The sequence below is a fragment of the Verticillium dahliae genome, genomic scaffold, assembly GCF_000150675.1.
Source record: "Verticillium dahliae VdLs.17 supercont1.1 genomic scaffold, whole genome shotgun sequence".
Lineage (NCBI taxonomy): Eukaryota > Fungi > Ascomycota > Sordariomycetes > Glomerellales > Plectosphaerellaceae > Verticillium > Verticillium dahliae.
The window spans coordinates 1213734-1240718 of record NW_009276921.1 but is presented as its reverse complement, the minus strand read 5'-3'; the positions used below and the strand labels follow the sequence as shown (position 1 = coordinate 1240718).

Genomic DNA, 26985 nt, shown 5'->3' with positions numbered 1-26985 from the left:
AAAAAAAATGTACGGTTTTATTGTACTTGCGGGAGTGAGTGTGCGTGTGGGCATGTGCGGGGGTTCTTACAGAGAGAATGTGCTGGAAACAGGTGTGTCCAAAAAAGGAAGAAAAAGGGACCCGGAAAGCTATGTCTCTGATGTCGTCAGTAGCATCCAGACACTTGCACTTTGGAAACGGGAGAGGCCTGAAAAACGCCAATGCTCTATTCTGTCTTGTCCACAACCCATAGTCGACGGGACATGCTATTCTGAGGTGCCTTGAAGAACTGGACAGCCGGCCGGTGATGATGTGGGTGTCGTGGTGGGCTGGATTTGGCACTGCGGGGCACACTAAGGTAAAGCGTACAGCAGGCCGAACGGGTTCATAGCACAGACCAGGGAAGAGGGGCAACAGGATGCACCTCATGGACACCGAGATTCCCAGGCCTGCCTGCTGTTACCTAGAAATGCACCTTCATGAAGGACGACATATCAAGTAGAGCGCAGGCAACAACTAGAGGTGGCAAAGTGAGTAGTGCTGGCTTTCTTGCGTGCATACATTTTGCCCCAGGCTCCCAGCAGGTGCCTGGCCTACCCTTCGTCATAGCCTCCCTCGCTCACTAGCTTCAGAGATGACTCCTTGCTGATGCACACATGGCCCTCTTTCGGCCTGACACAAAAGGCAGTACAGAAAATGAGCATACGCACAAACCAAAGCAAAACCATCAAACATATTTACACACTCAAGAGTCATGGATACCTTGGATCAAGGTTGTTCAGTCGACAAACAAAAAAGAAACGACGCCTGCAGGATTCGAACCTGCGCGTGCGAACACAATGCCTAATCTATAGAGCAACCGAAGTCACAAGCTTATAGCAGGGCATCGCCTTAACCACTCGGCCAAAGCGCCGGATGATGAATTCTAATGTGAAGCTGGATTATGTATTCTTGCTTCACACACATAACCTCTAGCTCACCGTGGTCGATACCATCAGCGTCTGATATGCCGAAGCTAACTGTCAATTCCATGATACATTCAAGCGGGAACCTTTCGTACATGCCAAAATACGGTTGCATAAGTCCTTGGCACGGGTCCATTGTAAAAGCTGTTGATGTTGAGGCTCTCTCTATGTAGCCAGCAAGCAGGCTCCAAACCACGCAACTAAAACACAGGGGCAAGGAAATATTCTAGGATTTCGTATGCCAGGTCCACGTATTTCTCCCTCTGTCCTCCGAAAGACGCCGTCCAACGCCCTCCCTCGAGGTTCTCCAAAGCATCACGGAGCAGCACGTCGGCTCCGTCGCCAGCGGACAAGAGCGCCTCCAGGGCTCGCTTGTCAAGACATCTTTGCAACACGTTACCGTCTACGTGGCCGTGTCGCCTGGCCTTGGCCATAGCTGGCGGCTCTGTGCCATTGGCATGTGACAGCCTCGCCGTCGGCGAGTCATCTGAACGTCCTTGTACAGCGAGCTTTTGAATAAGCTCAAGTACGACCAATGCCTCAGGGCTGAGCAGGGTGAAGTGGTGAAGTGAGCCGTCCATGCAAATGGCCAGTACATCTGCCGCATCAACGGTGCTGGGTATGTGCCCGTAACGGGGCATGTTATTCGGTGCCATCCATGCCGGTCGCACGTGGCCACGGCGCAGCCTCCGAACACCTGCTGGCAATCTCCCCTTGAACACAATTCTGAACTCTTTTTCTGGTTCCTTCCATGGTACCCAAACCCCGACAAAATCGTGTGTCTGTTCAGAGATGAGGGTGATGGGCCAGGCAGGCGTCTCCTCACAACTGTTGCCCATCTCAATGTAGTGCGAGGCCTTGCGACTTCCCACATCACTATGAGCAAACGTCATCTCGTCGTGTCGACCCTCGGCCTTGTGGTTGAGCACAAGCAAAGAGTGGTTTGTCGTGAGTGCACATAGCTGATCGTTGACGATTCGCAGAGACGTGGCTGGTGAGGGGAGGGCAAACGTCTTCTTGGGTTTCAGTTTCTTCTCCACAAGATCCAGAGCTTCCCAGTGGAGAATGTTGCCAGCGCAGAAGAATAGATCGGCGCCATCTCCCACGCCGGCATATATGGCTTGGTCGGCGACCTTCTTCTTGTACCGAGTCCAGTGGCGGATCTTCTCGCTCACTCGACCGTCAGCATCTTCCACTTCGACCCGCTGAGTGGTGATGATCAGCAGCTGTCCGTCTCTCGTAGTTATGACTATGAACAGCCATGTTTTTCCCTCCTTGACATAGAGCCACTCGAACATGTCGTGGATCCTGTCGTCCAAAAGACCCAAGCCGTTGATGAAAGGCAGCGGATTGCTATCCTTGTCGGTCGGCATGGACAGGTTTTCCCCGGTATCGGGATCTACGAAAGCAATCGTCGTCTGGCCGGGGCCCACCTTCATCGCGACCACCAAACATGACAGCGTCTGCGAGAAGAGAATCCTTGTGGGTGTGCCATGCAACGGGAGGCTTCTCGGCATCGACACTGTCTTTGGAAGCATTTCGGTGACGAGGATGCGATCTTTGGCCAGCAACAGCAGGGATATATGGTTAGCTTGACCAATACTGTTTTGCATGCTTGTCGCCGAAGTGATGAGTGGCGCAGCTAAAGTCGGGTCTTTGACATCGTTCGCTAGTATTCGCTGTCTGTTTCGGAATTTCCCCGTACTAGCCGTGTCAAAAGTGCTCAAGAGTAAGATGTTGTCATCACAACAGGCTAAAACCGATCCGGGACACAGAGTATTGTCTGTCGATACCACGCGGAGTGCCACAGACCCAATTCTCTCTCGTGAGATGAATGTTTGAGACGGATCGTTGCAGTTCAGCATCAGGGTGATGAGGTGTCCGCTTCGGGATCCTAAGGCAATGCTCGTCGTCGCATCACCTTCTTCGACGAGCGCAATGCTTGTGATAGGTTCGACTGTGGGACCCGCAGGCGCAGATGGCTGGCTTGGCTCGGAACCGATACCTGTCGCCACAGTTACATCTTTGGGGCGCTCACGTCAGTAGATGATCGTACTCTCGCCTGGAGGAACCAATTGCTTACCCGCATCGAGTCGTGTCAAGGACGGCGTTACTTTGCCCTCGTTGTCCATGGGAAACACAGCCATATAAGGGTGGTTCTCGCGCCAGACACCTGAAAGGATGCACTCCTGCCTACCAATACGACAGAAAGCGAGGCATGTGACTTCTCCCTCGGTTTCAAATGTGTGCGATACAGAGGCATGCAGATCTTCGATATAAAAGACATGGATAAGTGACCGATTTTGGCCATGTGTTGAGATCGCAGCGCGCTTTTGCCGTACCGTAGCATGTTCGGCATTTCCCTGGACACCCTCAAAGGAGGAAAACGGCTGTCGAGAACTTTACTCGATGGTCAGTATCCTCACAAGAGTCGTATGCTGGGCCTTTTGCTTACCTTTGCAAGGGCGTTATCAGAGAAATGGCAGACTCCGTCACCTGCGCAATGATTTGCTCAGAGCACTGTGCAGCTGCCAGAGTTCGTGCGGTTGTGTCGAAATCAGGCCCTCCAGGATTCGGCCGGCTGGCTTCAAGAGAGTCTCGCGGGACCTGAAGTATATCGGAAGAGTCAGGCAGGGCAAGGAGCAGGTAGTATCCAGGCCCTATATCATTTAGCTGAGCCTCAAAAACCCAGGCTTGTCGAATGGCCGTGTCGTAGGCGATCTCCCAACCAATATTAGCCGAGATGCCTTGACGCAGCTCTGTGATGCTGCCTTGTATGCCGGTTCCGGAGACGCAGAAGATTCGGTCATGTCGTGCGGCTTGATCTCTGTACTGTTCGCTCCACCGACTCGTCTGCGCACCTCGTTGGCCTGCGTCGCCTCTCCAAGATGTAGACTGGTCAGTGGTCACAAAGTCAAGTGTCGGAGACCAGTTGGGAATAATCCCGAGCTCAACGATTGGTTTTCTTGGTCGCAACTAGTGAACAGTTAGTAGAAGCATGGTGCGCTGCAGCGCAAAGGGAGAAGCGGTACCTGGCAGACCATGCCCGGGCCAGAATCGCCTGAGATGATGGCTACATCGCTGAAGGCATCATACATGGTGGTGAAGGCTGTGGAAATATTGCTGTTGCAGTTGCCCACATTCATGCCAGTGGCAAGGAGATCGATGGTATCGAATTCAAAGAAGACTATCACGCCGTCTTCCCTGGCAAGATAGATATTGTCCTTGTTGTCATAGTACCCCCTCCTCCTCACCGGCCGATCCCACGCCGTCCACATTGGGGGCTGCGTGCCGTAGTGGAAGCGTGTCTTCGGGTGTGCGCCCGCATCCACTGTCACGTATTGAGGCGGTCCCTGGAGGGGATCCTTGCAAACAGCCAGGGAGTTTTCTGACACGATGAAGAACGAATTCCGGATGGTCAGAGGGATGAGGAATAGTGGCATTCTGTGTTCCCGGGGCAATCGGTGCCCGTCCTTGTCCTCGGCAAGTATTTGGCGGACGTCATCCCCGCGCTCCCAGTCGTAGAGAATCATCTTGGGGGCAGAGGCGCCATGTTTGAGTATGACGAGGAGCAGGATGACATGGTAATCATCCTCTGGGCGTGGGTGGAGGAACTCCATCTTGTGAACCAAGCCGTTCACGGGCCGTGGACTCCATGACTTGACGGGGGAAATAGAGCTGTGCTGTGAGTACTGCTGTGACATGGTCTCCCACGACTGAAGCTCGTAGACGACGAATGTGTTCTCCATATCTGCCACTGCAATATACCTCGACTTGGGATCAACGGCAACATGATAGCCCAGCGTACCGAGTCTAGCGTCCGGGTGGCGGAACTCGGACGTAACGAACTCGAACCGCTCGCCGAGTCGTCGGACGAAGAGAAAGACGAGAGTACCGTTTGCGAGGACCAGGAGCAGGAGATGCGGTGGCAAGGCTGCATGGGACGAAGGACTGGGGCGCAGGCCGAGGTTCGCATCCATCTGGGCTTCGTCGTCCTCCTCTTTGAGCTGGCCAAATGCGACCTCGCTGTCTCCAGCCTCAAGGCGCTCGAAGGTGTTGCCGATGACGTGGGCATTCTGGATGCGGGCACCAAAGTCGTCCTTGCGCAAGACTTTTCGAAGCTCGCCACCATCGCCTAGCTCATTGATTTGCACATAATGATCTCCGACAAAGGCAACGTCGTTGTACCGAGCAGAGCGCAGATGAGTCGGCAAGATCCAGTGTACCAGGGGGCTTTGGACAAGTGTGCGCGTGAGGATACCGCAGGCGGGTGCTTCAGGCAAGACTGGGGTCGGGGCGGCAGGCGTAGCAGCAGACTTTTGCAAGATGGTCGAGATGTGAACCGTCTCCGTCCGCCATTCCCCGTCCCTGAAGACGTTGGTCTGGAAGGCCATGACGCCCTACCTTAGTCTGCCAGGCTCAGGGACGCCGACTCCAGATCCGGCTCAGGCTCAGGTTCGAGCTCGAGTTTGGGGGCGGTTCGGGAAAGCAGCCAGTAGTAGCGTCGGGGGCGGGTGAGAAGGGGAGGTGCCGGGTCTGAGATGCCGCCTGTCTTCTGTTGCCAGCATTGTACTGGTGAACCGAGGGAGGGGGAGGGGGAGGGGGAGGGGGAGGGGGAGAGAAGAGGCGTGGGCCTTCCAGAAGGGGTGAGGTATCGCCAGGACGAAGGAGGGTTTGAGGGTCTCTCTGACTGCTGCGGCGACGATGGCAAGTGCTGCCGTAGTAGGGGGTCGAGTGAATGGCGACCAGCTGACGGCGCAATGCGATGTGACGGTGCAAGTCGGCCGATGCGTAGGGGATTGGCGGTCTCTCGAGGGCATTGGAGCAACCAGGCACGAAATTATCTCACGGCACGAGGCGTCAGCAGGCAGATTTTGCTCGTCCAATAATGACAAGGAAGCCTGGATACCTCGAGGTCCCGAGCAGAGCTTTACCCAGGTCGAGAAGCTGAGACGGGAGCTAGAGGGAAGAGAAAAGACTTCATCGAGTTGGGTTTACTTCGCACCTCCCTTACCGAGTAAGGTAGGTTGGGGTCGGTTGGGCACTCAGGTCCGTGGCCGATGTCCCGTCTGATGTGGTCTTTGCTACTTCCTAGGTAAGGTACCCAGGTACACCTGCCTTACTTTTACTCACGTTGGGACCCAGGCAGGTAGAACCTCTTTAGGGGGTGGGGGGTTCGAGGAACGGGCGGGGGCAGCTCGAGGGTCCTGTGGCCCAGTGAGTGCGCGGCTGCGTGGGCACTGGAAAGTGAAAGCCGTAGAACTGAGGCCGGCAGAGTTGCATGGGTTCGTGCGCGTCTATTCGGAACTGTGACTGTTGCTTTCTTCTTCCCCTCCACATACAACGTAAATAGGATGACACGGCAGGTACCGATGCCATGCCATGTGAGCCTGGGTAGGTACCTACGTAGGCAAGGTACCTTCCAACCTACGTGAAGCGCTTGTTGAAGTGCTCCGGGCGGGTGCGGAATGGGCACACTGGCAGGGGCAGGCAGCTGGACAGGGCAGCAGCCAGGGCAGCAGCCAGGGCAGCAGCCAGGGCAGCAGCCAGGGCGGTAGCCAGGGCAAGGCCCAGCGCACGATTCACAGAAGCTCCGGGGCTAGGAACAGCGCATGGATCACCATCTCGGGGCAGGGGAGGGGGGGCCCCGAGGGGACGCGTGGGAGGGACAAGGGACAATCGGAGGCACTCAGCCCACCCCGGCAGCGGTCGAATCGAATCATCTTTAACTGTTCTGGGCATAGCCTCCCCCTTGTTGAACATGACGACGAATTAAGCTCAGAGGACATTTTTTCAAGAGGCTGCGGCCCAAGCACTGTTCTGAAGAACTGCGTTGTACTGCAAGCCACAAGCCAGCCAGCCAATCTTCCCGTCCATGTCATTCGATCACCACCGAACGAACGGCTTGCCCAGAAAGGGCACCGACTGCCACGCCCTGTTGTCGTTGAGAGAGAACGTCATCGATAGCTTTGACCTACCTACGTAGCCTGACTGACTCTTTACAACGACGCACTTGGGTAGTCGACATGGCCAACCCTGTCTTGGCGACGCCCCCGCGAAGCTGCATGTACACTGAGCAAGGACGGCGGCACGAACCCTGGTCGAGGGGCTGGCCGACGGTCTTGTCCGGCTGTTGAAGTATCTTTTTATTTTATTTTTTTTACCGCCTAACGGTCCGTGAAGACTGCGTGAACGCTGCGAGTCACTCGCTGTGCATCTCTCTCAACCAATACCATCGGCCAACTCGAGCTGTGTCCTCCTTCCGGCATACGGCATGACATGTCTTTGCAGAGAAGATCCTGCAACCCCCGACGCCGTCGTCAAGCCTACCAACCACAGGTGCAGAGAAGCGCGTGGCGACGTCGAGACCAAGGTCTCCAAGCACACAGGTTGGCAGGGATCCCTCTGTTTGGGACTAGGTAGCCGTGATTTCCGTCGGAGCCTCAGCCGTCTGTGGTCACCCTGCCATTGTCCATCAGATCTCCATTATATGACACGTCACTTTTCCCATCAGGCCGCCAAACAACCTTGAGTGGTCTTGCTGTACAGTACATGTATCCATCATCTTGGTTGGTGACCGCGTGCCGGCCGCCTTGCTACCAGCGGCCCTCAGCGCTGGGCGTTCCGTTGCGTCTTTTGGGCTTTGGGTTTTCGGTAAGCGTCACGTCCAACACACACACATACACACACACACACACACACAGCGCACATACAGTACTTCTGGTGGGTGGCCCCATGCCTCACGGCGCCGGCCGCTGTGCGGGATTTTCCAAAGAGCCTTGAATGTTGTGGCAGCTGGTATCTGCACTTTCAAATCAAAACGCCATGGAACACCTATGAGCCCTACCCGACCCATGGCCCTTGTAAATTCCATTCGGTATCGCACCACACAGCACCAAGTAGTCAAGCATGTGGCCTCGATGGAAGGACGCCACCCGGCCATGGAAGGGTCAAGCAGCATCACGTGCGATTTTGCCAGTTCCTGGACGCCCGAGTAGTCCACTGCAAGAGCGTTACAAGCTAGCCATCCCGGTACTAAAGACTGGAGGTATAAACAGGCTCTGTTAGCTCGGCCCTTGCATGACGTGGGCCATTGCAGCAAGCATCTATTCAGGGGCCCCAAACTGCAAAGGTGTTTCGATCCGACTCATGCGGCGCTCCGTGGGTAAACTGGTAAACCTGGGTATCTTTGTGGGTGATGCGGAGCAGGCCTGATCTCCGAATCGCGTCGTCTTTCTTTCGTCCGCAAGCAGTCAGGATCGTCGGCTCCGGTTATCCCCGACCACGGCCACGGCCACGACCTCGGCCGCCTCTGCCTCTTCCCCGGCCGCGACCACCTCCCCTTGTCGACCTTGAAGGTGCCTCGCTCTCCGCAGCGCTGGCTTCGGCACTCGTCTCTTCCTCCTCCCCGTCTTGCGAGCCGCTGTCGTCCCCGTCATCTTCTTCCTCCTCATCGCCGTCCTCATCCTCCTCCTCCTCTTCTTCCTCCTCTGGCTCCGTAGACTCAGCCTTGCGGGCTTTCGCCTTGCCTGCCGCCCTCTTCTGGCTCCTCGAGGTCCTTGCGTTCTTGGGGGCCGGTGAGGCCGTGTCTTTTTCGTCTTCCGTATCATCGACAGTGCTCGCCCGGGTCTTCGACGCAGCCGTCGACGCTCGTTTTCGCTTTTTGACGCCCTTCTCTGGTTCAGGTGACGAGAGCGCGGACGTCGGCGTCGGCACGGCCTCCCCGGCTGCAGGGTTCTCTGGGTCGAATTGGGGGGGTGATGAGGGCGCTTCGCTAGGCGCACGCACGCGTGTCATCATGTGCTCCTCGAAGTCACCAACCGGTAGCGTGAACTCTCGAAACCGATCTTCGTAGTCCTCATCTTCCTGGGAATCGAAGAAGTCTTCCCGCAAGTCGATCGCCTCCAGGTTGTAGAAGGTGCGCAGCTTCGTCCAGATGTGTGGAATCCGGGTATGGGTATGGACCGCTGGGTCAATGGCGTGGTGCCGAAGGTGCTCACTGATTGCGATCATGCGGAAGTGTTTATGCATGCCTGTGATGATGAATTCTGGTTAGCAACAAGTCAGCTGCAAGGGGCAGATGTTGGGCGGGAAAGAGTTTACCTGCTGGCTTCCATCTGACGACGCCTTTGAACAGGGAGCAGACTTGGTCGTCCGTCCAGGCGTTGTTGGGCCACTCCTCGTCCGAGACGGCAGGTTCTTTGGATGGTGCTGTCGGCGTATCGGCGAATTGAGGTGTATCGACATCCATTGCATCGTCATCTCGAGCTGGTGTCGGCGTTGCGACGGTGCTGCCTCGGGCCCTTTTTTTCGGCGGCATCTTCAGCGGTTATGGCTGGAGATGGGAACTGGCGGTTACAAGTCGAAAACAAAAAACTCCTGTAAGCTGCTTCTGGCTCGTGCGTGTCTTCTGTAGGAGATGTAGGGCGGAGGCAGCTAGGGACTGTGAATTGGCAGTGTTGACATGGCATGAAGATGGGTGGATTGAAGCTCTGGCAGCTTGCGACGGTTTCTTGGATCGCCGACCCACTCATTGGCGATGCGCCCGCCAATGATCAGTCACCTAGGCCCCTAAAAGCAAGTAACGATTTGACGCGACTCTGAACGTCAGCGCGCGTCGCGGGGCAAGGTTCTGGCCACTGCAGCATCGCCCAAGAGTACCGCACGCCTCCTCACGCCAAACTGTCGAGCGAAACTCGGCTGGGCACGACACTGATATCATCACATTCATTTCCCATCGGTGGAAGTACCTTGAGCATGCAGCTCGTAGGGGATCAACTGCAGATGAAGTCCATCTGAGTGCTCCTTCCACCATGACTGATGAGGACGATGCTGGCAACGTCTTCGCCATCCCTGATTTCTGGCGCGCGTCCAAACTTCTGGACAACGGCATACCCGAGGCGAGCAGGCGGTTCTTCACGTACAACATCGATGGTGTGTATACCGTCTACTGCAAGAGGACTCGACTGACACGCATCTTTGAGCACAGATCTGCCGACCGTATTCCAATTGCAGCCAATCGAAACCAAAACATTGATTGCAATCCCCGCTTTGGACCAAAATAACGATGATGATCCCGTGCCTGTAGTTGAGACTCTCTTGTCGGAGGTGGAAAAGGTGCCAGAAGTACAGAGCACGCGCCAGGACGTCGGAAACGATAGATACGAGGATATATGGCTCGACTTGAAAAAGCCACCACGGCGAGCACCCGAACATAAGACATGGGATGCATTCGATACCCCAGGTGCTGAGCGCAAGCTACCCATGTTCATTACGGAGGCTGGACCTGGGGCTTTTGACAGTCTGCTTGAAGTTGAAGGAGATCCCCTCCGACTTCAGAGCAATGACCACGCCACAGTGGACGCTGAGGCATACTGCAGCGCCCTAATGTCTCTAGCCCTGGGCAGGGAATCCGTCTTCTTTGTGTGGCAGGCTGAATCTCGCTCCTTCAAGCCACTTCTCGCAAAGATCAGGATATCGGGGTACTCGGCTCTGGTGCTCGAAGGAGTCTCCAGCGCCTGTCGTGACTGTGGCAACGGCTCACGAGAGCTTCGTGCATTCGTCGATGACACGTACGCAAAAAACCCAAGTCCCTGCCGGGTGGCATTGGCGAGTGCTCTGGACAGAATTCTTCTCGTCATACAGAGTCACCTGTCGGTCACAGGGCAAAAACCACGATCATTATTGCAGTTGCAATTTCTCATACGTCGGGTCTCTTCGATCCTTCTGTATTTCAAATCGCTAATTTCCAAGATTCGGCGCGATCACCTCGATGAAGACGTTCTCACTCTTGTCTTCCAGCAAGCCCAAGCTGCTGAATACAGTGATAGCCACCTTGGAGCGATTATGCGAGAGGTCCTCCAGAGCGTGGGTCGACCTTGGTTGGAGTTCCTCGGGGAATGGATCGGTACATATGCAGAGCTCGGGGTGCCCCTCAGCAAGCATGACGCTGGTCGGCAGAAGGGCTTCATCAAGGTAGAAGCAGAATCCTACGTTGACGATTTCGGAGACGAAGTTAAGGAACTGGATTTTCGCCTGGACTTGGCGAGAATGCCTTCGTTCATGCCGAAAGATGTCGTTCAGAGCCTGTTTGAAACAGGACGGAACCTTCGCTTCATCAAGTCGAATCACTCCAGCCACCCGCTCTTGTCAGCGACGGCGGCGTCGATCGAAGCGCCCCCGATCAAATGGCACTTTGACTGGCAATCCATCTACCAGCTGGATCGAGCAGTCCGCTCCTATGAGGATGCTCTGATCCACGCGATCAAGATTCAATCACGCAGTCGCACAGTACGAGATGACGCTGTGACTACCATGCCAACCAGCAATGTTGGGGGCTATCAGCTTCAAATGTTCAGCACAAACGAGGAAGAGCTGCGAAGTCGGCTTCTCGATTCAATGGACAACCTTGCGCAACTACAAAAGGCGGTTCCAGCAGAGGACCCGCTGGCCACGGTTCTCAAGGCCTGTTTGGCAGCTAAGGAGCCAGGGACAAAAGACACGCTTGGGCTTGAATTCACGCCACACTGGTCGCTGCTGCCAGTTTTATCTTTTGGCCCCATCATAGCGACTCAAGCTCGAATTATCGGCAAAGAAAGCCTCAAATTGTTGTTCAACGCTCACAACTTGAGGGCACATCTTAAAGTCCAGCGTGACTTCCATCTCTGCAGAGGCGGATCATTCTGTAGTCGGCTATCACATGCTCTATTCGACCCTGACATGGAGACAGCAGAGCGTGAGGCGGGTGTTGCTCGACAAGGCGGCGTCATGGGCTTACGGTTGAGCGGCAGAGACACATGGCCACCGGCAAGCTCAGAGCTTCGTCTCGCCCTAATGGGAATCCTGGTCGAAAGCTACGAGCCCCTGGGCGCAGTGCCGACTAGACGTGCCGCTGAGTCTGCAGACCTTCCAGGCGACCTGAGCTTTGGTGTCCGTGATCTGTCAAGCGAGGAGATCGAAAAGTGTATGGATCCCGATGGGCTCGAGGCACTCGACTTTTTGCGGCTGGCCTACAAGACTCCCGCCGCCCTGACCCCGGTAATTACGCCAGTCATTCTAGTGCAGTATGATCGCATCTTCAAGTCGCTGCTTCGCATCCTACGCATGCTCTACACTGTGGACCGTCTGTTTCGCGACATCACAATGAGGGAATCAGGTTGGGAGAACCCGGACGATATCTCTACTCGGTTTTGTTTCGAGGCCCGCCACTTCATTTTCACCGTCAGCAGCTACTTTTTTGACGTTGGCATTGAGCTGCCGTGGCAGGACTTCGAGGAGAAGTTGGACAGGGTCGAAGCGCAACTGAGCCGCCAGGAAGAGGACACAACGGATACCGTCCTGAGCCCTGACCGCCTCCGAGAACATCATTCGCGTGTCCTTGAGAGGATACTGTCTGCATTGTTGCTGCGCAAGCGACAACAACCAGTAGCCAAATTACTGGACGATATCTTTCGCACCATACTGCGCTTCGCCAAGTATGCGCGACTCCAGGCCCGGGGGACGTGGGCGGTCGCAGATAATTCTCGCGCCGTCTCGTTATATCAAACATTCAGGAAGAACGTCGAGGTCTTTCTTACTGTTTGCAGGGGAATGGCAGAGAAGGATGCAAATCGGCGTCGCCAGACTGCACGTGGCACAACAGTGGAAGAAGTGACGGGGGATGGCGTCACCGAAGAGAGTCCTATTGCTCAGCTCTTGCTGAAGCTGGACATGTTTGACTACTACTCGAAGACGTAGTGACATTTTTAAAGATACCCAAGCAATACCGATATATATGAATGAATTGTGTTGAAATAAAAAAAAAAAAAAAAAAAAAAGGCAGTATCATATGATACGTCATGTGAATTTCGGACCCTGATCAGGATAGCAACGTTCAATGAGAGCGTTCAGGGGTCAGGGGCCTGTCAGGGGCTTAGATGCCCCGCGATTGCTGATGCGCTGCTGAGAGCTGCCCCGCATCGCGTCTGGTTACATCCAGTTCCAACATGCATCAACAACAAACACCACCGCACACACCGAGAAACCAACAGAAACAGCCACGAAACTTCATCGCCACCAAACATGTCACGACCAAGCGCGGCACCTCGCAATCTGACATTGACGGAGGAGCTGGAGAAGCTGGAGCAGTCGATTACATTGACACTTCAAGGTAGTGACACCCCGCCTCACACGGCCAACTGGCGCTGACAAGGGCAGAAATCGACCACAATTTCAGCAAGGCGCACCGCATCGTCACGGCGAGCATCCTACCCGTCGTCGAATCCTACGGCGAGCACTCCAAGGATGTCTGGGAGGCATCCAAGTTCTGGAAGCAATTCTTCGAAGCATCAGCCAACGTGTCGCTCTCGGGCTACGAAGAGCTCGCGAACGACGAAGACGATACCACGAACGCCGAAGAGACGACGGTACAAGAGGACCTGACGGGCGTCTACAACACGCCCCGCACCGGCGGTCGAGATGACATGACGCTGAACACGCCAGCCGGCGAGTCGACTTTCCAGACGGATGTTTCGCTCCTGAACGACGACGAGCTTACGGGTAGCACTCCGCGGGCCCCATCGACCAGGACCGTCAAGGCCAACTACTCCAACCTCGAATCGCCGTATGAAGCCCTGAAGCGTGAGCTCAAGGGTGAACCGCCGGCGCCCGATGCCGAGGACGATGGTGACGAGCTTGAAGAAGAAGACTCCACTGTGCTCTTTGCGCAGCACACTGCTCGTCTGCCCGACATGTCCATGACGCCGCGCTCGCTACTCCCCCAGCCCCAGCAGTCAATCCAACGAGGAAATAAGGACCCGCTGCTCCATCGCATGCTCGACAAAACCTACAGGCTCCAGGCGACGCCGCACAAGGGAACCCAATACCGCATCTCGCCGCTCAAAAAGGAAGACGAAGGCCAAAGCAAGAGCAAGGGCAAGGAAAACATCCCGTCATGGCAGGACTCGCCCATGTCGTCGCCCGTCATGGAAGCGCCAAAGCTGCGGAGCGAGGCTTTCATGTCCCCCATCAAGTCAGCGGCACGCCAGCGACTTGCCGCCGCGACGGCCGGACCTAGAACGCCAGGCGTCAGCGTGCAAACGCCTGCTTCGACGCGGCGCATAAAAGACTTTTTTCCCCACGACGACGACACGACGACTACGACCGAGGCTCCCGTGACAAGGCAGAAGTACGAGATCGACTGGGATAGCGACAGCGACGAGGGTGCTTTCGGTGGCATGAGCCCACCCAAGACGATTCAGTTTGCACTGCCGCCGTCCAAATTGTTGCAGACACCCGGTATGTTTTGTTTTGGTCCCATGACTTGTGGTTTTACGCCAGCTGATTGCATTTATTTGTCTTTGCGTTCAGCACGGGAGGCTAGCAAGCGAATTGTAGACGACATCTTGATGACGGCCGGCGCTGAGCCCGACAGCTCCGAATACAGCCCCACCATGGTCAAGATGAACGATGACGTCTTGAATGATAGCTTTTAAGCAGCGTCACCTGTTGGAGTCTTGTGTTTTTCGGATGAACTGACATGCACACTGACGCCGAGGCGATGTGACAAGGGTTATTTATGACCATGTGAGTAAAATACCGAAGTCAAACGGGAGACGGTACTGAAACCCGGTACTCCCGGCACTCGGCATCACAAGAAGACGACGGAGCGTCGAGCCAAGATTAGACCAATATGATACCCTTCCTGTGCTGTGCAGTGCGTGTTTGCCCTCTACGAACAAGGAAAAGGGAAATCGAAAAATCAGCCGCCCACCGAACGTTACTGTGTTGGGAAGGCAGGTCGGGGCTGTAGGAAGACGACGAATGCGACTGGTCCCGTTATTTTCGCATTCGAGCCCGAGACCCGAGTGAGTCCGGCACAGCCAGGCCAAAAGCAACCCAGGCAAGCCAGGCAGTCGAGAATGTCTCTGACGCCGAGACGGCGTCTCGTCGTTGTCCGGACGGTCCGGAGGTCCCACTCTTTCGTATTCGTATGCTGGATGGCAGGCGGTGTGGGAGAAGGAAAGCGTGATTGGCGAATGGGGGAGCTCCAATCTCAAGCGGCGGCATCGACGGGTCGTGCACAAGATGAACAAATGACTGACTGTTCTTGGTCTTGTACAAGTTGTTCGTTCCTCTGGCGGATGCGACATGTGCAAATCTGACCAGATCCATGACGTGCCTCGTGGGCATGAGAGCCCGCCATGCCCCTCCCACCCCCCCTTATCCCTACCCGTTCATGCCGTACATGTAGCTACCTAGTCAAGTGACTGACGTCGTACTAAGGCGGACGAAGCGAGCCGCGGTGAACTCTGTATCAAGTCAAATGACATCAATGGGCAAGGCAAATCGAACAATGCTTGTTGACAACGACGCACATGCTGCACTGTCTGATGCTTGCTATTTGCGACTGCTATTGCTGCTTCCATACACACCTCACCTACCTAAGGTATCTAGGTAGGGAAGGTAGGTAGTAACTGATGGAAGCAAGGGACTGAGACACAATCAGACAGACATAATTTCTCCACCGTGTGAATTGCGGCGCGGCGGATGGGGTGGGAAAAAAATACTGAGTAGCAACTGCACCTCAGCACCAAATTCGCACCACCTCGAATGATCGGCCAATGACATCGGACAAGATTGGACGAGATGGCGTGGTAATTTAGCTTCCCGGGACCCTGTCGTCTGTCCGCTTGGCAGGTAGGAATCGCAGGGCCACAGTGGTCCGCGCTCTCCTCCTTGTCCCTTGTCGCCCGGCCATCCCTGAAGGCTGGCTCGTGCGCGGGCTCGTGCTACATCACAGCCTGCCGCTTAGGGTGCACCCAACAAAAAAAAAATTGACAGCGCGCCGAGCCAGCCCTGTTGGTCCGTTGCGCAATCGAGCACCTGGTAATTTCGACTGTGTCCGTTCCCCCACCCGCAGCATCCGCTGCAACGCTGCAACCTTACCCCATCCTCGGTGGAAAGACGGGTATCTAAGTCGTGGAGACCCGTGCTCCCGCCCTGATTGCAGTGTTTTCGTCGTGCTGAATAATGACTACATCACCTTGTTTCCCGCCTGCCACCACCCAAGTGCTGTTGGCTGAACAGTGATCACCCAGGCTACCTGGGTACCTACCTACCTACCTAGGTACCTACCTAGGTACCTTACCTACTTACCTACCTACCTTACCTACCTACCTAGGTACCTAAGGTACCTTACATTAGCTGGGTAGGTACCTAGACCAAGCCAGACCCTGTGTGCACAATGTGAGGCCTGTTTGAGTCAATGTGGACGGTGGTGCCCAGTAGGGTCGCGACTGCTCCGAGAAGTCTGCATTTCCACTTGCCTTGACTTCCATGTGAGGTCGTCCCTCCTAGGAAAACTGATAACATTGAACGCCGCCCCCTCCCCCCCCCCCCCCCGGTGCCGTCTCCTCCACCCCACCCCCCTTCGCATTCCTTTCCGCAATCCCATTGCACAGTTGCGCGTGTAGAACACACGACGATACCTTCGTGTGTGTGCCTTTGAACCTCAGCGCCTCGCTTCTGGTTGAATATCTGCCCTCGCGCAACTCGTCGCGCCCAGAGAGAAAGAGAGAAAAAGAGTGTGGGAGAGAGAGAGAGAGAGAAAGAGAGAGAAAGAGAGAGCTCGCGCCGTCCTTTGCTCAACCTCAACCTCGAACGACCAAAGCAAGCCGCTTCAGCAGCTTCGCCGAAAAGAAAGCCTTCGAGTTCGCAACAGCCCACAGCCATGGACGCCAACACGACCTTCACTTCCGTTCTGGCGAACGCAAAGTTTGCCAGCGTCTCCATCCCACCTCAGGTGGACAGCGTGATCGAGGCCGTCTCCAACGCCAGCGTCTGGACCATCGTCTTCACTGTTCTCGCTCTCCTGGTCGCGTACGATCAGAGTATGTCTCGCCTGCCGCATCGTCGTTGCCGTGCAGTCACAACTGCCTACCGGGAAGCTTTTCGACTGACCAATGCTTTTTTGTAGTTGGCTACATCGTTCGTAAGGGCTCCATCGTCGGCCCAGCATGGAAGATTCCCTTCATGGGCCCCTTCCTGTCCTCCATGGACCCCAAGTTCTGGGAGTACCAGGCCAAGTGGGCAAGCGGTCCCCTGAGCTGTGTCTCCGTCTTCCACAAGTCAGTCTGCGTCTTTCTACCGGCATCCTCTTCTCGTGACAAAACACTGACTGTTTGCCTCTGTTGCAGATTTGTTGTCATTGCTTCCACCCGTGATCTATCGCGCAAGATCTTCAACTCGCCTTCCTATGTTGCCCCCTGCGTCGTCGACGTCGCCCCCAAGCTCCTGGGACATGACAACTGGGTCTTTCTCGACGGCAAGGCTCACGTGGACTTCCGCAAGGGGTTGAACCAGCTCTTCACTCGCCAGGCCCTCGACTCGTACCTTCCTGGCCAGGAGGGCGTTTACCGCGACTACTTCGCCCGCTTCCTCAAGGTCACCAAGGACGCTGGCGGCAAGCCTGTCCCCTTTATGCCTGAGCTGCGTAATCTCATGTGCGCCGTCTCTCTGCGCACCTTTGTTGGCTACTACATTTCCGACGATGCTGTCGACAAGATCGCCAACGACTACTACCTCATCACTGCCGCCCTCGAGCTTGTCAACTTCCCTGTCATCATTCCGTACACCCGCACCTGGTACGGAAAGAAGGCCGCCGACATGGTCCTGGCCGAGTTCGCCAAGTGCTCCGCCAAGAGCAAGGTTCGCATGGCTGCCGGCGGCGAAGTCAACTCGCTCATCGACGGCTGGGTCAAGGCTATCCAGGAGTCCAAGAAGTACCGCGACGCCGAGGCTGCTGGCCAGGCCGAGGGTCTGACCAAGCCCATGCCCTACCTCCGTGAATTCAGCGACGACGAGATCGCCAAGACCATCTTCACCTTCCTCTTCGCCTCTCAGGACGCCACCAGCAGTGCCGCGACGTGGCTCTTCCAGATCATGGCCCAGCGCCCTGATATCCTTGACCGTATCCGCGAGGAGAACCTGAAGGTCCGCAACGGCGACATCCACGCCGAGCTGAACCTGGAGCAGCTGGAGTCGCTCAAGTACACCCGTGCCGTCGTCCGTGAGCTTCTTCGCTACCGCCCTCCCGTCATCATGGTTCCCTACGTCGCCAAGAAGGCCTTCCCCGTCACTCCCGAGTACACCGTGCCCAAGGGTGAGTTTGTCCATGATCGTTTGACGTCGTGCCAGTTGCTGATAGTATCCAGGCTCCATGATCATCCCGTCTGTATGGCCCGCGCTCCGCGACCCCGAGGTGTACGAGAGGCCCGACGAATTCGACCCCGAGCGCTACTACACGGGCGACGCTGAGGCCAAGGGCTCCAAGAACTTCCTTGTCTTCGGCACAGGTCCCCACTACTGCATCGGTCAGGTGTACGTGCAGCTGAACCTGGCGTTGATGATCGGAAAGGCCGCGCTCCAGCTGGAGTGGACGCATCACCCCACCCCCCTGTCCGAGGAGATCAAGGTGTTTGCCACCATCTTCCCCAAGGTACGTCTACGATGAAAAAGTAGAGAAGCGTTTGGAAGCGGCAGAACTGACTTTTTTTTGCCCTTTAGGATGATTGTCCTCTGACGTTCAAGGAGCGTGTTGCGGCGTAAGACGGGAGGTTGGATTGTCAGATCTACCTCCACGATGCGGCTGAACGCCCTTCGCCAATCGAAACCCGGCAAGTGGTGCCCAAGATTCAGGATGACGGATCAGCCTGACGGTGCACAATGACTGGTGAGACGATCAAGCTTGAACCACTGCTAGTGGTCGACAACAGGAGCGCCACTCTTATCCGGTCGCGTGGCCCTGGGGCTTGAAAGACACGACCATTCTATGACGGGGACGCTCTTCACTAATTGTAATCACTATTTCCGTGTATATACATTTCCTTCTTCTCTTCTGGGCTTATATCCCTTTTCACTGCAGCCCGGGGGTTCCGTCGCTCCTGGCGAAGGCCGCTGGGGAGGGCGAGCCAGGATTATTTAGGCCAGGGTATGACACTTTGGGGTAGATGAGCGAGCATCCAGCATGAGGTCGTTAATGAGAATGAGAGTTAAAAGAATAATCGTTGAATGTGTCGCCTGGCGCGAGTGAGCTGCCTACACGGCGTTTGTAGTCATGTAAGCCAAATGCGTTCAAATGCGCTCGTCAATGACGAAACTGCCAAAAGCGGGTCCTCTCGAGCTTCCGGCTCTGAGCCTCGGAATTGACCTTGACCGATCGTCAGACAGAGCTCAACACCCTCCAACAACAATAGACTTGAACCTGCCACTACTTGAGTCCTGTACATCTCAACCTAGTCGCATTCCAAAATTGCAAATTCGCCATGGCCACCTCTCGCCAAAGCGCCCAGCTTCTCCGCACAGCTCTCGTCCGTTCGGCGCGGCCATGCGTCGCCAACACGGCATCACACGCCAATTGCCTGCGCAGCACCACCACGACACCCGCCTTCCAGACTCGTCTCGCCGTCCGCCCGGCGACGCATCCTCGCTTCAGGCTGTACTCCAGCTCGTCGTCGACGGCGTCTGACGAGGAATACCACGAAACGTCGGCCCGCGGTACCAAGCTCTGGACTTTTGACCAGCTGGAACGCGCCGTCGACAGCAACAAGTCCGACATCATCATCGTCGGTACGTTTGCTGCCTCCCCCCCCCTCCTCCTTCGTCTCCCCGTGCTCCAGTATATGTCCTCAGGTGCCTGAGCCTGGCCTACACACACCCATGCACACCGATCTGGAGAAACAAGGAACCATATCAGCGGGCTAACGCAGAGAAATCGACAGACACGCGCGAGCCCGGCGAGGTCCGCCAGACGGGCCACATCCCCGGCGCGATCAACATCCCCATCACGACGCACCCCGAGAGCTTCCACGTGACGGCCGAGGAGTTCGAGGACCGCTTCGGCTTCGAGCGGCCGGCCAAGAACAGCGAGCTCGTCTTCTACTGCAAGGCCGGCGTGCGCAGCCGTGCCGCGGCCGCGCTGGCCGCCGAGGCGGGCTGGACCGGCGTCGGGGAGTACCCCGGCAGCTGGCTCGACTGGGAGAAGAACGGGGGCCGGGCGCAGAAGCCGCGGGACCCGTGAGGCGGCTTTCTGTCCGTTTCCGTTTCGTGCGCGCTGCTGCTGCTGCTGCTACTGCTGATGGTGGGAGGAGTGTTCGATGTTGGGTTTGGCGCTGGCTGATGCTTCGGGCAAAGCTTGATGTATAGTACTGCACCCGTATGTTTCCCACGGGTAGGAGGAGATTCGGGCAATGTGTCACGCGATATGGTCTGTATTGGGACGAAGGGCTCGCAAGTCGCAGTATTGATGCTCTGCGTGGACATTGTCGCCACGATGGACAGGTTTACGAGGCGTCAATCACTCAATTGTGGGTAGCACATCGTCCCTCCCAGGAGCGTGTGGAAGCATCATAGATTCTAATACTGTACACAGTACACAAGGCCTCTAGCCAGACCGCGCAGCCGGCGCCCACACATAATTCAAATCCATCCTGCCCGTTTCCTTGACCGCCCCGCTTTAGAAAAGGAACATGGCCGCGCCGCCCTTGTCGTCTCCCTTGGGAGGGCTTGCGACCGGGCTCCCGTGCGCGAAGAACAGGATCTTGATGGTCAGCGACAGGCCCAGGTGCAGGGCGACAACGACGATGAGCAGAATCTTGCTCGTCTGGCGGTCGGTGGCGCTGAGCACCGGGTAGAGGTTGCGCAGCAAGAAGGCGACTGAGAGGCCGAAACCGACCGCCACGAAGACCCAGTTGAGTATGGTAATGGGCGACCAGCTGATGAGGGCGACGGGTATCCAGATGAGGTTGGAGTAGCCATAGAGCGCCCAGCATTCGAGCAGGTTGGCCGACTCGGAGCCGAAGTACCGCAGGGCGAGGAAGAGGCCGACGGGGATGAAGAGAGTGTAGCCGTAGATAAGTCCGGCGGCGCCTGGGATTGTCTGTTAGCCATTGGATGTGTCATCAAGCCGCGCCATTCAGGTCTACATACCACTCAGAAGCTTGAAGTCGTAGGCGAAAGGGTGGTCGCCCGTGTCGGCGAGGTACGCGCTGATGGTGCCTCCGAGGAAGAGGATGAGGACCACAGTCGTAGCGATCCAGAACGGCCCGTAGAGATCGGGGTTGCCCTCGAGGACGTCGAGGAAGTTGGCGCGCGGGTACAGCGCAGCCCAGCAGCGGGAGAGCACGGCAGACGTGTCAACGTCGAAGAACTGGGCGTAGAAGGAGATCGTCCAGAGGAAGCGCTTGGATGAGGATGAAGATGCTGTCACGGGTGGAGGGAGACCGGCTGATGGAGCCGACTTGCGGCCACCAGTATTTGTGTCGTTGAAGTTGGACGAGTGGAATTCGAGGTCGTCCTGGAGGTCGGTATGGCCAAGGTCGCCCTAGGATGTACAGTTAGCACTGGAGCAGCTCATGGCCCGAAGAGTTGGTAGCTCACGTCATCATCGACATCGACCACCGCATCGTATCCTGAGCCAGACATTGTCGAATCTTGCACGCGTTTCAAATGTGGCGAGCGCGCTTCGTGGGTAGGGACTGTAGTTGCAAGGGATTGTCGAGTCGGGTAGAGGTCGAAGCTGGCCTGGAGCTCAGGAGCAAGGTGTCGTAATCTGGAAATGCAGATAACAGGTGGGGTCAAAGGGATGTATGTAGCTAGGCGAAATATGACGAGAGCTCCACTAGGCACACACACACACACACATGAACGTGATGGTACAGGTCATAGGTTAGCCGCGAGTGGTCGCGCAAGATGGAAGCCAAGCAAAGCGCTCATCGAGCTAACCAGCAGTCATCATTCCGCAGCGATGGCGTTATAGTACAAGTGGCAGCTTCGTCATTCTAGATTATACACACTTGAGGTCACTTCGGCAGCTCACACGTGCACAAGACCCTCACAATTGCGACAAAACGGTTCATCATGAATTTTACGGCATGCTCAATTTGCTGCGATTCGTCTTATCATCGAGCGCAGGCCTCCACAAAGCCAGATGACCCAAGGACACTCTCGGGCCCCCTGCACCATCCCATCCCCTGCCAGAATGCCGAAACCAATCCCAGACGCCATATCCATGACATACGAGCGAGTCGTCTATTTGAGCTTCTTCTTGGGGCGGAGCTGGTTGGTGTGACCGCACGAGCGCTTGCGGCAGTTGGTCGCACGGGGAGGAAGACGGGCCTGAGCTACGTGTTAGATGACGGTCTGCCGTGTGGGGTCGTTGCTGGCGAGAGGAACGTACGTAGCACTTGCGGCAGATCTGCTTGTCGCAGTTGTACTTGGAGGCAAGAGCCTTCAGCGAGGGCTCGATAATTCCACCACGGAGGCGGAGGACCAGGTGGAGGGTGGACTCCTTCGAAGGTGTTAGCATCCGTTTCTGTGGGTGTTTCCCCCATCATGTCCTGTCTCGTGAATCTCTTCCCCCCTTCTGCTTGCTCAGAAAGCGAAAGAGCTACCCCTCATCCTCGCATTCCCATCATTCTCACTGACCTTCTGGATGTTGTAGTCGGACAGAGTGCGGCCATCCTCGAGCTGCTTGCCGGCGAAAATCAGGCGCTGTTGGTCGGGGGGGATGCCCTCCTTGTCCTGGATCTTCGACTTGACATTGTCAATGGTGTCGGAGGACTCCACCTCAAGGGTGATGGTCTTGCCCGTCAGGGTCTTGACGAAACTGTTGGTTGCATCGTCGTCAGTTGTCGTCGATCTCGGAGGGGGGGGTGGCGGCTCGCTTGGAAGCCGTATTGTGCGTCGTTCAGTCGTCGGGAATCGGGGAAACTCACATCTGCACTACAAAATTGTCAGCATTTCTGTTTGATGGTCTGTCATGTGTGCATCGAGCGTGCAGGGCGCATCTTGACTTACTCTTGCCGGTTTTCGCGAGTGATTGATGTTGACGATGAAGTTCACTGCTGCGCGGCTCTCACGAACAATTGGTGGGGACGCCTGTCTTGCCGATTGAGAAAAAATCTTAGGGTTGGATGCCCCGAGAGTGTTCGGGTGGTCACATGGATGTGGGGGCCGGCAGGTGCACAAGTACACCACACCACGGTGGAGCAGCGGGCAATAAATCAGTACCGGGTGAGAATGCTACGCGACACCAAAGCCTGTGGGAATGCCTCACAAGAGGGTCATGTTGTGCATCCCAGTAGACGTCGCTCTGACGCGCGAGCTACCTGATGACCTACTTGAGCATCTTACCAGGCTCATGGTGACGACAGTAACTGAACGAGAGACTGGGATGCTATTTTTCTCATCCAATTGATCTTTCAATATTATTAGTTGTACATGTTTTTGAGGGTCTTTGCAGCGTCTCACTATCAACGTCCTTCATTGATCGTATCGATCGGATCATCGTCACTAGACGCTGCGTCTGCGGCGTCGGTTGCTGCCATTGAGCCCCTGTTGGTCGCCTGTTTCTTCTGCCTCCGCCGCCATGCCCTGATCTGCAACTCCAGCATATTCACAGCCTTGAGTAGGGACTCCGTCGACAGGCCTGCAAGCTGAGCTGCCCGGTCGTAAAATGCTCGCCCGTGGGGCGGTAAGTCCCCTAATGTTCTGTAGGAGAAGTATCGCAGATTCGTGCCTGTCGGCTGGCTCTCTTTCTCCTCGTCGAAGCTGGCCGCCTCGATCTGGACTTTTTGCAACCTCTTGTTGAGTGCATCGTCAGCCTCCTCTGGCTCAGCAGCTTTCGGTCGAGCTTCTTCAACGGGAAAGAATTCGGCCAAAAATGCGTTTTCGTCTGTGAAATGAATCAGCTCGTCGTCTTGAACTTGAGTCCGAACGTCTTCATACCTTTGCTTTCGATGTGCAGCGCCACATGTGTGAAATATTTGTCCAGTTCATCTGGTGGCATGGAGGTGATATCCGCCGCCGTTGCGGTCCGATAGTCGGTCGAGGATGTTGCTCGTGCCTCTTTCACAGCTTGTGACATGACTGCGTGCCACTTGTCCCAATCTAGTTTGGGAATCTGAACGTTGTCGTCTTGCGACGGCAGGGAGACTTGCTCAAACGGAAAACACCACTGCGTTGCCAGGACGATAACGCAACTCAGTAGAATTTCAGGGTGATGTATCGCTCTGATTCTGGGTGCCTCCACCGGGAACGAGTATCCCAATGTCATAATCGGTGGTATTCGTCGCGCAACAGACACAATTTCAACTTGCTTGTGTCAGTTGCCGTTGGTCACAAGATAGAGGTGAGCAGACAAACCTGGCAGACCGAGTTCCCTAACATATTGAAGCGTCATCAAAACGTCGTTCAGGGGCGGAAACACCATTTCATAGTTCGCGTGAAAAGAGAGCGCCAGGTTCATCACAGATGAATGGAGCTCGCCGTCGTCAAACCGTGCCAGGTCCGCCACTTGAAACTGTTTCTGGTGGGTTGCTGGTAACCTGTTCCACATCTCCTGCGGTATCTGGCGGCTCTGTCATAAAAGTCAGCCCCATGCTGTCCAGGTCAAGCGTTCGGTTGCTGCTTACCGCCTGCTTGTACGTGATATTACCGCCCTTCGCCCACCGAACAAAGTCACCGATCCGTGTCGGCGCCCTCAGGAGCAGACATCCCAGGTAGCAAAGCGCCAGCGTATCTGGCAGCCGCGGCGCTGGCCAGCCATCTCCCGCATCCGAAGCCCAGCTTTTCGCTCTCTTCTTGCGATGCGGAAGCGTTGAACCGCTCTCGTCCTGCTCGCTCGTCGGCTGGGAGCTGAACACGGAGAGCTCCGCCTCAGACGTCGAGTCGTGCAGCATCTGCTCCTCAGTTGCCGCCGCGGGGCTTCCGCGCAGTCGCAGGTCCCACAGATCTCGGACAACCGTCTCGAGCTCGGCCTTGTGGCCCTTCGCGTTGACGAGCCAGTCGACCTGGAGGCGCAGCACAAGCTGCACGCACTCGAGATAGAGGTCCCGCGCCGCCTTGCCGGCAAGCTTCTGCTTCTCGCGCTGACGGACCTCCTTGGCCTTGCGGGCGACCTTGCCCGTGTCGCCGTACTCGTCATCGCCAAACTCGAACTGCACGACACCCTGTTTTTGGTGAGCGACATGGTTCGACGGGATGCGGAAGGCGTACTTACCTCAACCTGGTGGCCTCTGCGGCAGTACCGTCGACCTCCGTCCCAGTACCACTTCTTGGAGCCGCATTCCACGCAGCGCTCCCCCTTGGGAAACTTGTGGAATTCCCGTGTGTCCTCTGCGTCCATCTCGTGTTCAAGATCTGGCTGCACTCACAACTGTGCTTCGACGCAAAACTTGGTTGAAATTTGCTCGTGCCTGCGCGCCCAGGATCAACTGCAGTGCTCCATCGAACGTCGGACTCTTTTTTTTCTATCTAGGCATCATTTTCTAGATAACGAGGTTAGACCTGATGCGCCGCTGCGAAAGGTGGTGCCTTCGAACGATGTTACTTGTTATTGTCGTTAATCTTGAGATGGCAGGTGGAGAAATCTAGTGCAGGCCGGTTCAAATTATCAGCACTGAAGCACCTTAAAACTGGACGAACCATAATCCCATTGACTAACTTTTTTATTTCAAGTCAATGACTACAACGCAAAGAAGAAATTGCATCGCTTCTTACTATTTCTGATAAGGCGTCCAGGATCACATGCAGGCACATCTCATCGATCGAGTGGATTTGAACTGGTTTTTGTCACGGAGAAACTATTTGGATTGTTTGGAAAAGATCGGTCGCCACCGCAAGCTGCTGCTTAATTTGTGTCGCCTTCCCAGAGCTGGCTGATCGTGAAGAATACGAAAGGCTGACGGGAACAAAGGAAAATCAAGTCATGCGGTGGCGCTTTGCAGTTGCCGAGTCCATGTCACCGGCATCATCAGTTCCTGTCCAGAGATCCCTTCTACGCAATGACCCGTGGGTAATTCCGTGGGTATTCGGTGGACCAAGAAACACCGGACTACGTCCTCAGGTCACCAATCCTGCCGGTCAGCGCAAGACAACATGTTCATGATGCGCTGGCCTGTCCACACCGTCATAGTAATGCATACGCTTACTGGCGGGGAGCCTCCTTGGCCTCGATGGCGCACTGCTCACCCATGGCAGTGAGGATAATGACGTCTGGATGCCTTGTCAGTCTCTTGTGCTCTGTTCACCGAAAAAGGACGTGGGAAGGGCTTACTGGTGTCCTTCTCCTCCTCCTGGAAGAGCTTCCTGATCTTGTCACCAATCTCGCCGTCGGGTATGCGGACATCGTCCTTCATGTCGCCATCATCGGCCATGAGGGAGAGGAAGTCGTCGTCGGAGATGTCAAGCTGAGGCGAACGGTGTTAGTCATGCAATGTGGCCGACCGGTTCGTATGCACGGCAAACTTACAAGCTGGTACTCGCGACGGGTGACGTTGGGGACGTCCATGTTGTGGGTGGAGGGGGAGAGATCCTCGAGCTTCTTGCCGGTGAAGATGTCGGTAGCGACAATGTGGACCTTGGCGTGGCCGTGCTTGCCAGTCTTGGAGGTCGACATGTCGATGATCTTGCAAGGGCGGCCCTTGATGACGACGAACCCGTTCTTGCGCAGAGCAGAGCACTGCATGGGGTAGGTGGTCGAGGCACCGGCATCGGCGGTGTCGAACTCGAGCTCGTGCTACACACAAGGCAGGACATGATTAGCGACTGGGTTTGCGTTGAGCTGAAGCCTCAGTCCGGAAGGCCGAAAGGCCAAAAGACAGCCACGGAGGACAGGCAGATGCAGCGATGCCCCGATGCACGAGTAGTCCCGCAACGCGACCATGACTGTATTTTCCCATCCATGCTTCAACCAGTGCGCCAGAGGGCAAACGGGATCGAGCGAGACGATGATTTGCGGCGGTGTTGTGGTTGTGTCGATGGGTCGCGGGGTTCTTCTCAATGCGGGGTGGGATTCGGTCCAAGCCCACGGCAGCACGCGCGCAAGACAACCCAGGGCACAGTGACTTGTCGGCCCACGAAGAGGGGGAAGGGAGGGGTGGTACTCACAGCAGCGTCGTCGGCCATTTTGAAGGATTGACTTGGGGGGTTGTCTAGAAAAAAAGAGAGGGAGGAATGCGACGAAATTCGACGGCGGTAATGGAGCTCGGGTGGTGTCCTGGG

General features: G+C 56.0%; 10 protein-coding genes and 1 non-coding gene across 11 annotated transcripts; 4 read left to right on the top strand and 7 right to left on the bottom strand.

Moving 5' to 3' along the window:
- Positions 1-781: 781 nt before the first annotated feature.
- On the bottom strand, positions 782-893 carry VDAG_20051. Its single transcript has one exon. It is a non-coding gene; the product is annotated as a tRNA-Ser (tRNA).
- Positions 894-1145: 252 nt separating this feature from the next.
- VDAG_00371 (thermotolerance protein) lies at positions 1146-5339 on the bottom strand (the record flags this gene model as incomplete). The annotated part of the gene is made up of 5 exons (XM_009651748.1): positions 1146-2950; positions 3029-3345; positions 3401-3798; positions 3856-3921; positions 3978-5339. The coding sequence occupies 5 exons, from the start codon at positions 5337-5339 to the stop codon at positions 1146-1148; spliced, it is 3948 nt and encodes a 1315-aa protein (XP_009650043.1).
- Positions 5340-8217: 2878 nt separating this feature from the next.
- Positions 8218-9196, bottom strand: VDAG_00370 (CT20 family protein; the record flags this gene model as incomplete). Its single annotated transcript, XM_009651747.1, has 2 exons — positions 8218-8978; positions 9049-9196. The coding sequence occupies 2 exons, from the start codon at positions 9194-9196 to the stop codon at positions 8218-8220; spliced, it is 909 nt and encodes a 302-aa protein (XP_009650042.1).
- Positions 9197-9758: 562 nt separating this feature from the next.
- On the top strand, positions 9759-12681 carry VDAG_00369 (uncharacterized protein; the record flags this gene model as incomplete). The annotated part of the gene is made up of 2 exons (XM_009651746.1): positions 9759-9879; positions 9935-12681. The coding sequence occupies 2 exons, from the start codon at positions 9759-9761 to the stop codon at positions 12679-12681; spliced, it is 2868 nt and encodes a 955-aa protein (XP_009650041.1).
- Positions 12682-13005: 324 nt separating this feature from the next.
- Positions 13006-14417, top strand: VDAG_00368 (uncharacterized protein; the record flags this gene model as incomplete). Its single annotated transcript, XM_009651745.1, has 3 exons — positions 13006-13093; positions 13141-14220; positions 14293-14417. 3 exons carry the CDS (start codon positions 13006-13008, stop codon positions 14415-14417), a joined length of 1293 nt encoding a protein of 430 aa, XP_009650040.1.
- Positions 14418-16654: 2237 nt separating this feature from the next.
- On the top strand, positions 16655-18531 carry VDAG_00367 (cytochrome P450 61; the record flags this gene model as incomplete). Its single annotated transcript, XM_009651744.1, has 5 exons — positions 16655-16814; positions 16901-17051; positions 17121-18085; positions 18138-18421; positions 18490-18531. 5 exons carry the CDS (start codon positions 16655-16657, stop codon positions 18529-18531), a joined length of 1602 nt encoding a protein of 533 aa, XP_009650039.1.
- Positions 18532-19247: 716 nt separating this feature from the next.
- On the top strand, positions 19248-20296 carry VDAG_00366 (rhodanese domain-containing protein; the record flags this gene model as incomplete). Its single annotated transcript, XM_009651743.1, has 2 exons — positions 19248-19551; positions 19704-20296. The coding sequence occupies 2 exons, from the start codon at positions 19248-19250 to the stop codon at positions 20000-20002; spliced, it is 603 nt and encodes a 200-aa protein (XP_009650038.1). The 3' UTR covers positions 20003-20296.
- Positions 20297-20437: 141 nt separating this feature from the next.
- On the bottom strand, positions 20438-21447 carry VDAG_00365 (YIPF1 protein; the record flags this gene model as incomplete). The annotated part of the gene is made up of 3 exons (XM_009651742.1): positions 21361-21447; positions 20911-21304; positions 20438-20850 (listed from the first exon to the last, which is right to left on the bottom strand). Exons 1-3 carry the CDS (start codon positions 21403-21405, stop codon positions 20438-20440), a joined length of 852 nt encoding a protein of 283 aa, XP_009650037.1. The 5' UTR covers positions 21406-21447.
- A 564-nt stretch (positions 21448-22011) lies between these two features.
- VDAG_00364 (ubiquitin) lies at positions 22012-22743 on the bottom strand (the record flags this gene model as incomplete). The annotated part of the gene is made up of 4 exons (XM_009651741.1): positions 22012-22098; positions 22160-22270; positions 22408-22588; positions 22709-22743. The coding sequence occupies 4 exons, from the start codon at positions 22741-22743 to the stop codon at positions 22012-22014; spliced, it is 414 nt and encodes a 137-aa protein (XP_009650036.1).
- A 1342-nt stretch (positions 22744-24085) lies between these two features.
- Positions 24086-25108, bottom strand: VDAG_00363 (60S ribosomal protein L40; the record flags this gene model as incomplete). The annotated part of the gene is made up of 3 exons (XM_009651740.1): positions 24086-24322; positions 24396-24932; positions 24983-25108. The coding sequence occupies 3 exons, from the start codon at positions 25106-25108 to the stop codon at positions 24086-24088; spliced, it is 900 nt and encodes a 299-aa protein (XP_009650035.1).
- Positions 25109-25555: 447 nt separating this feature from the next.
- On the bottom strand, positions 25556-26972 carry VDAG_00362 (eukaryotic translation initiation factor 5A-2). The gene is made up of 4 exons (XM_009651739.1): positions 26872-26972; positions 26234-26500; positions 26039-26171; positions 25556-25977 (listed from the first exon to the last, which is right to left on the bottom strand). The coding sequence occupies exons 1-4, from the start codon at positions 26887-26889 to the stop codon at positions 25910-25912; spliced, it is 486 nt and encodes a 161-aa protein (XP_009650034.1). The 5' UTR covers positions 26890-26972; the 3' UTR covers positions 25556-25909.
- Positions 26973-26985: the final 13 nt, after the last annotated feature.

What these genes read in the sequence shown, in the direction of transcription:
- VDAG_00362 (XM_009651739.1), bottom strand. An exon ending in CCCGTCGCGAGTACCAGCTT is followed by an intron (nt 26,172 to 26,233) that starts GTAAGTTTGCCG and finishes CGTTCGCCTCAG; the next exon opens with CTTGACATCTCCGACGACGA. An exon ending in GGAGGAGGAGAAGGACACCA is followed by an intron (nt 25,978 to 26,038) that starts GTAAGCCCTTCC and finishes CAAGGCATCCAG; the next exon opens with ACGTCATTATCCTCACTGCC.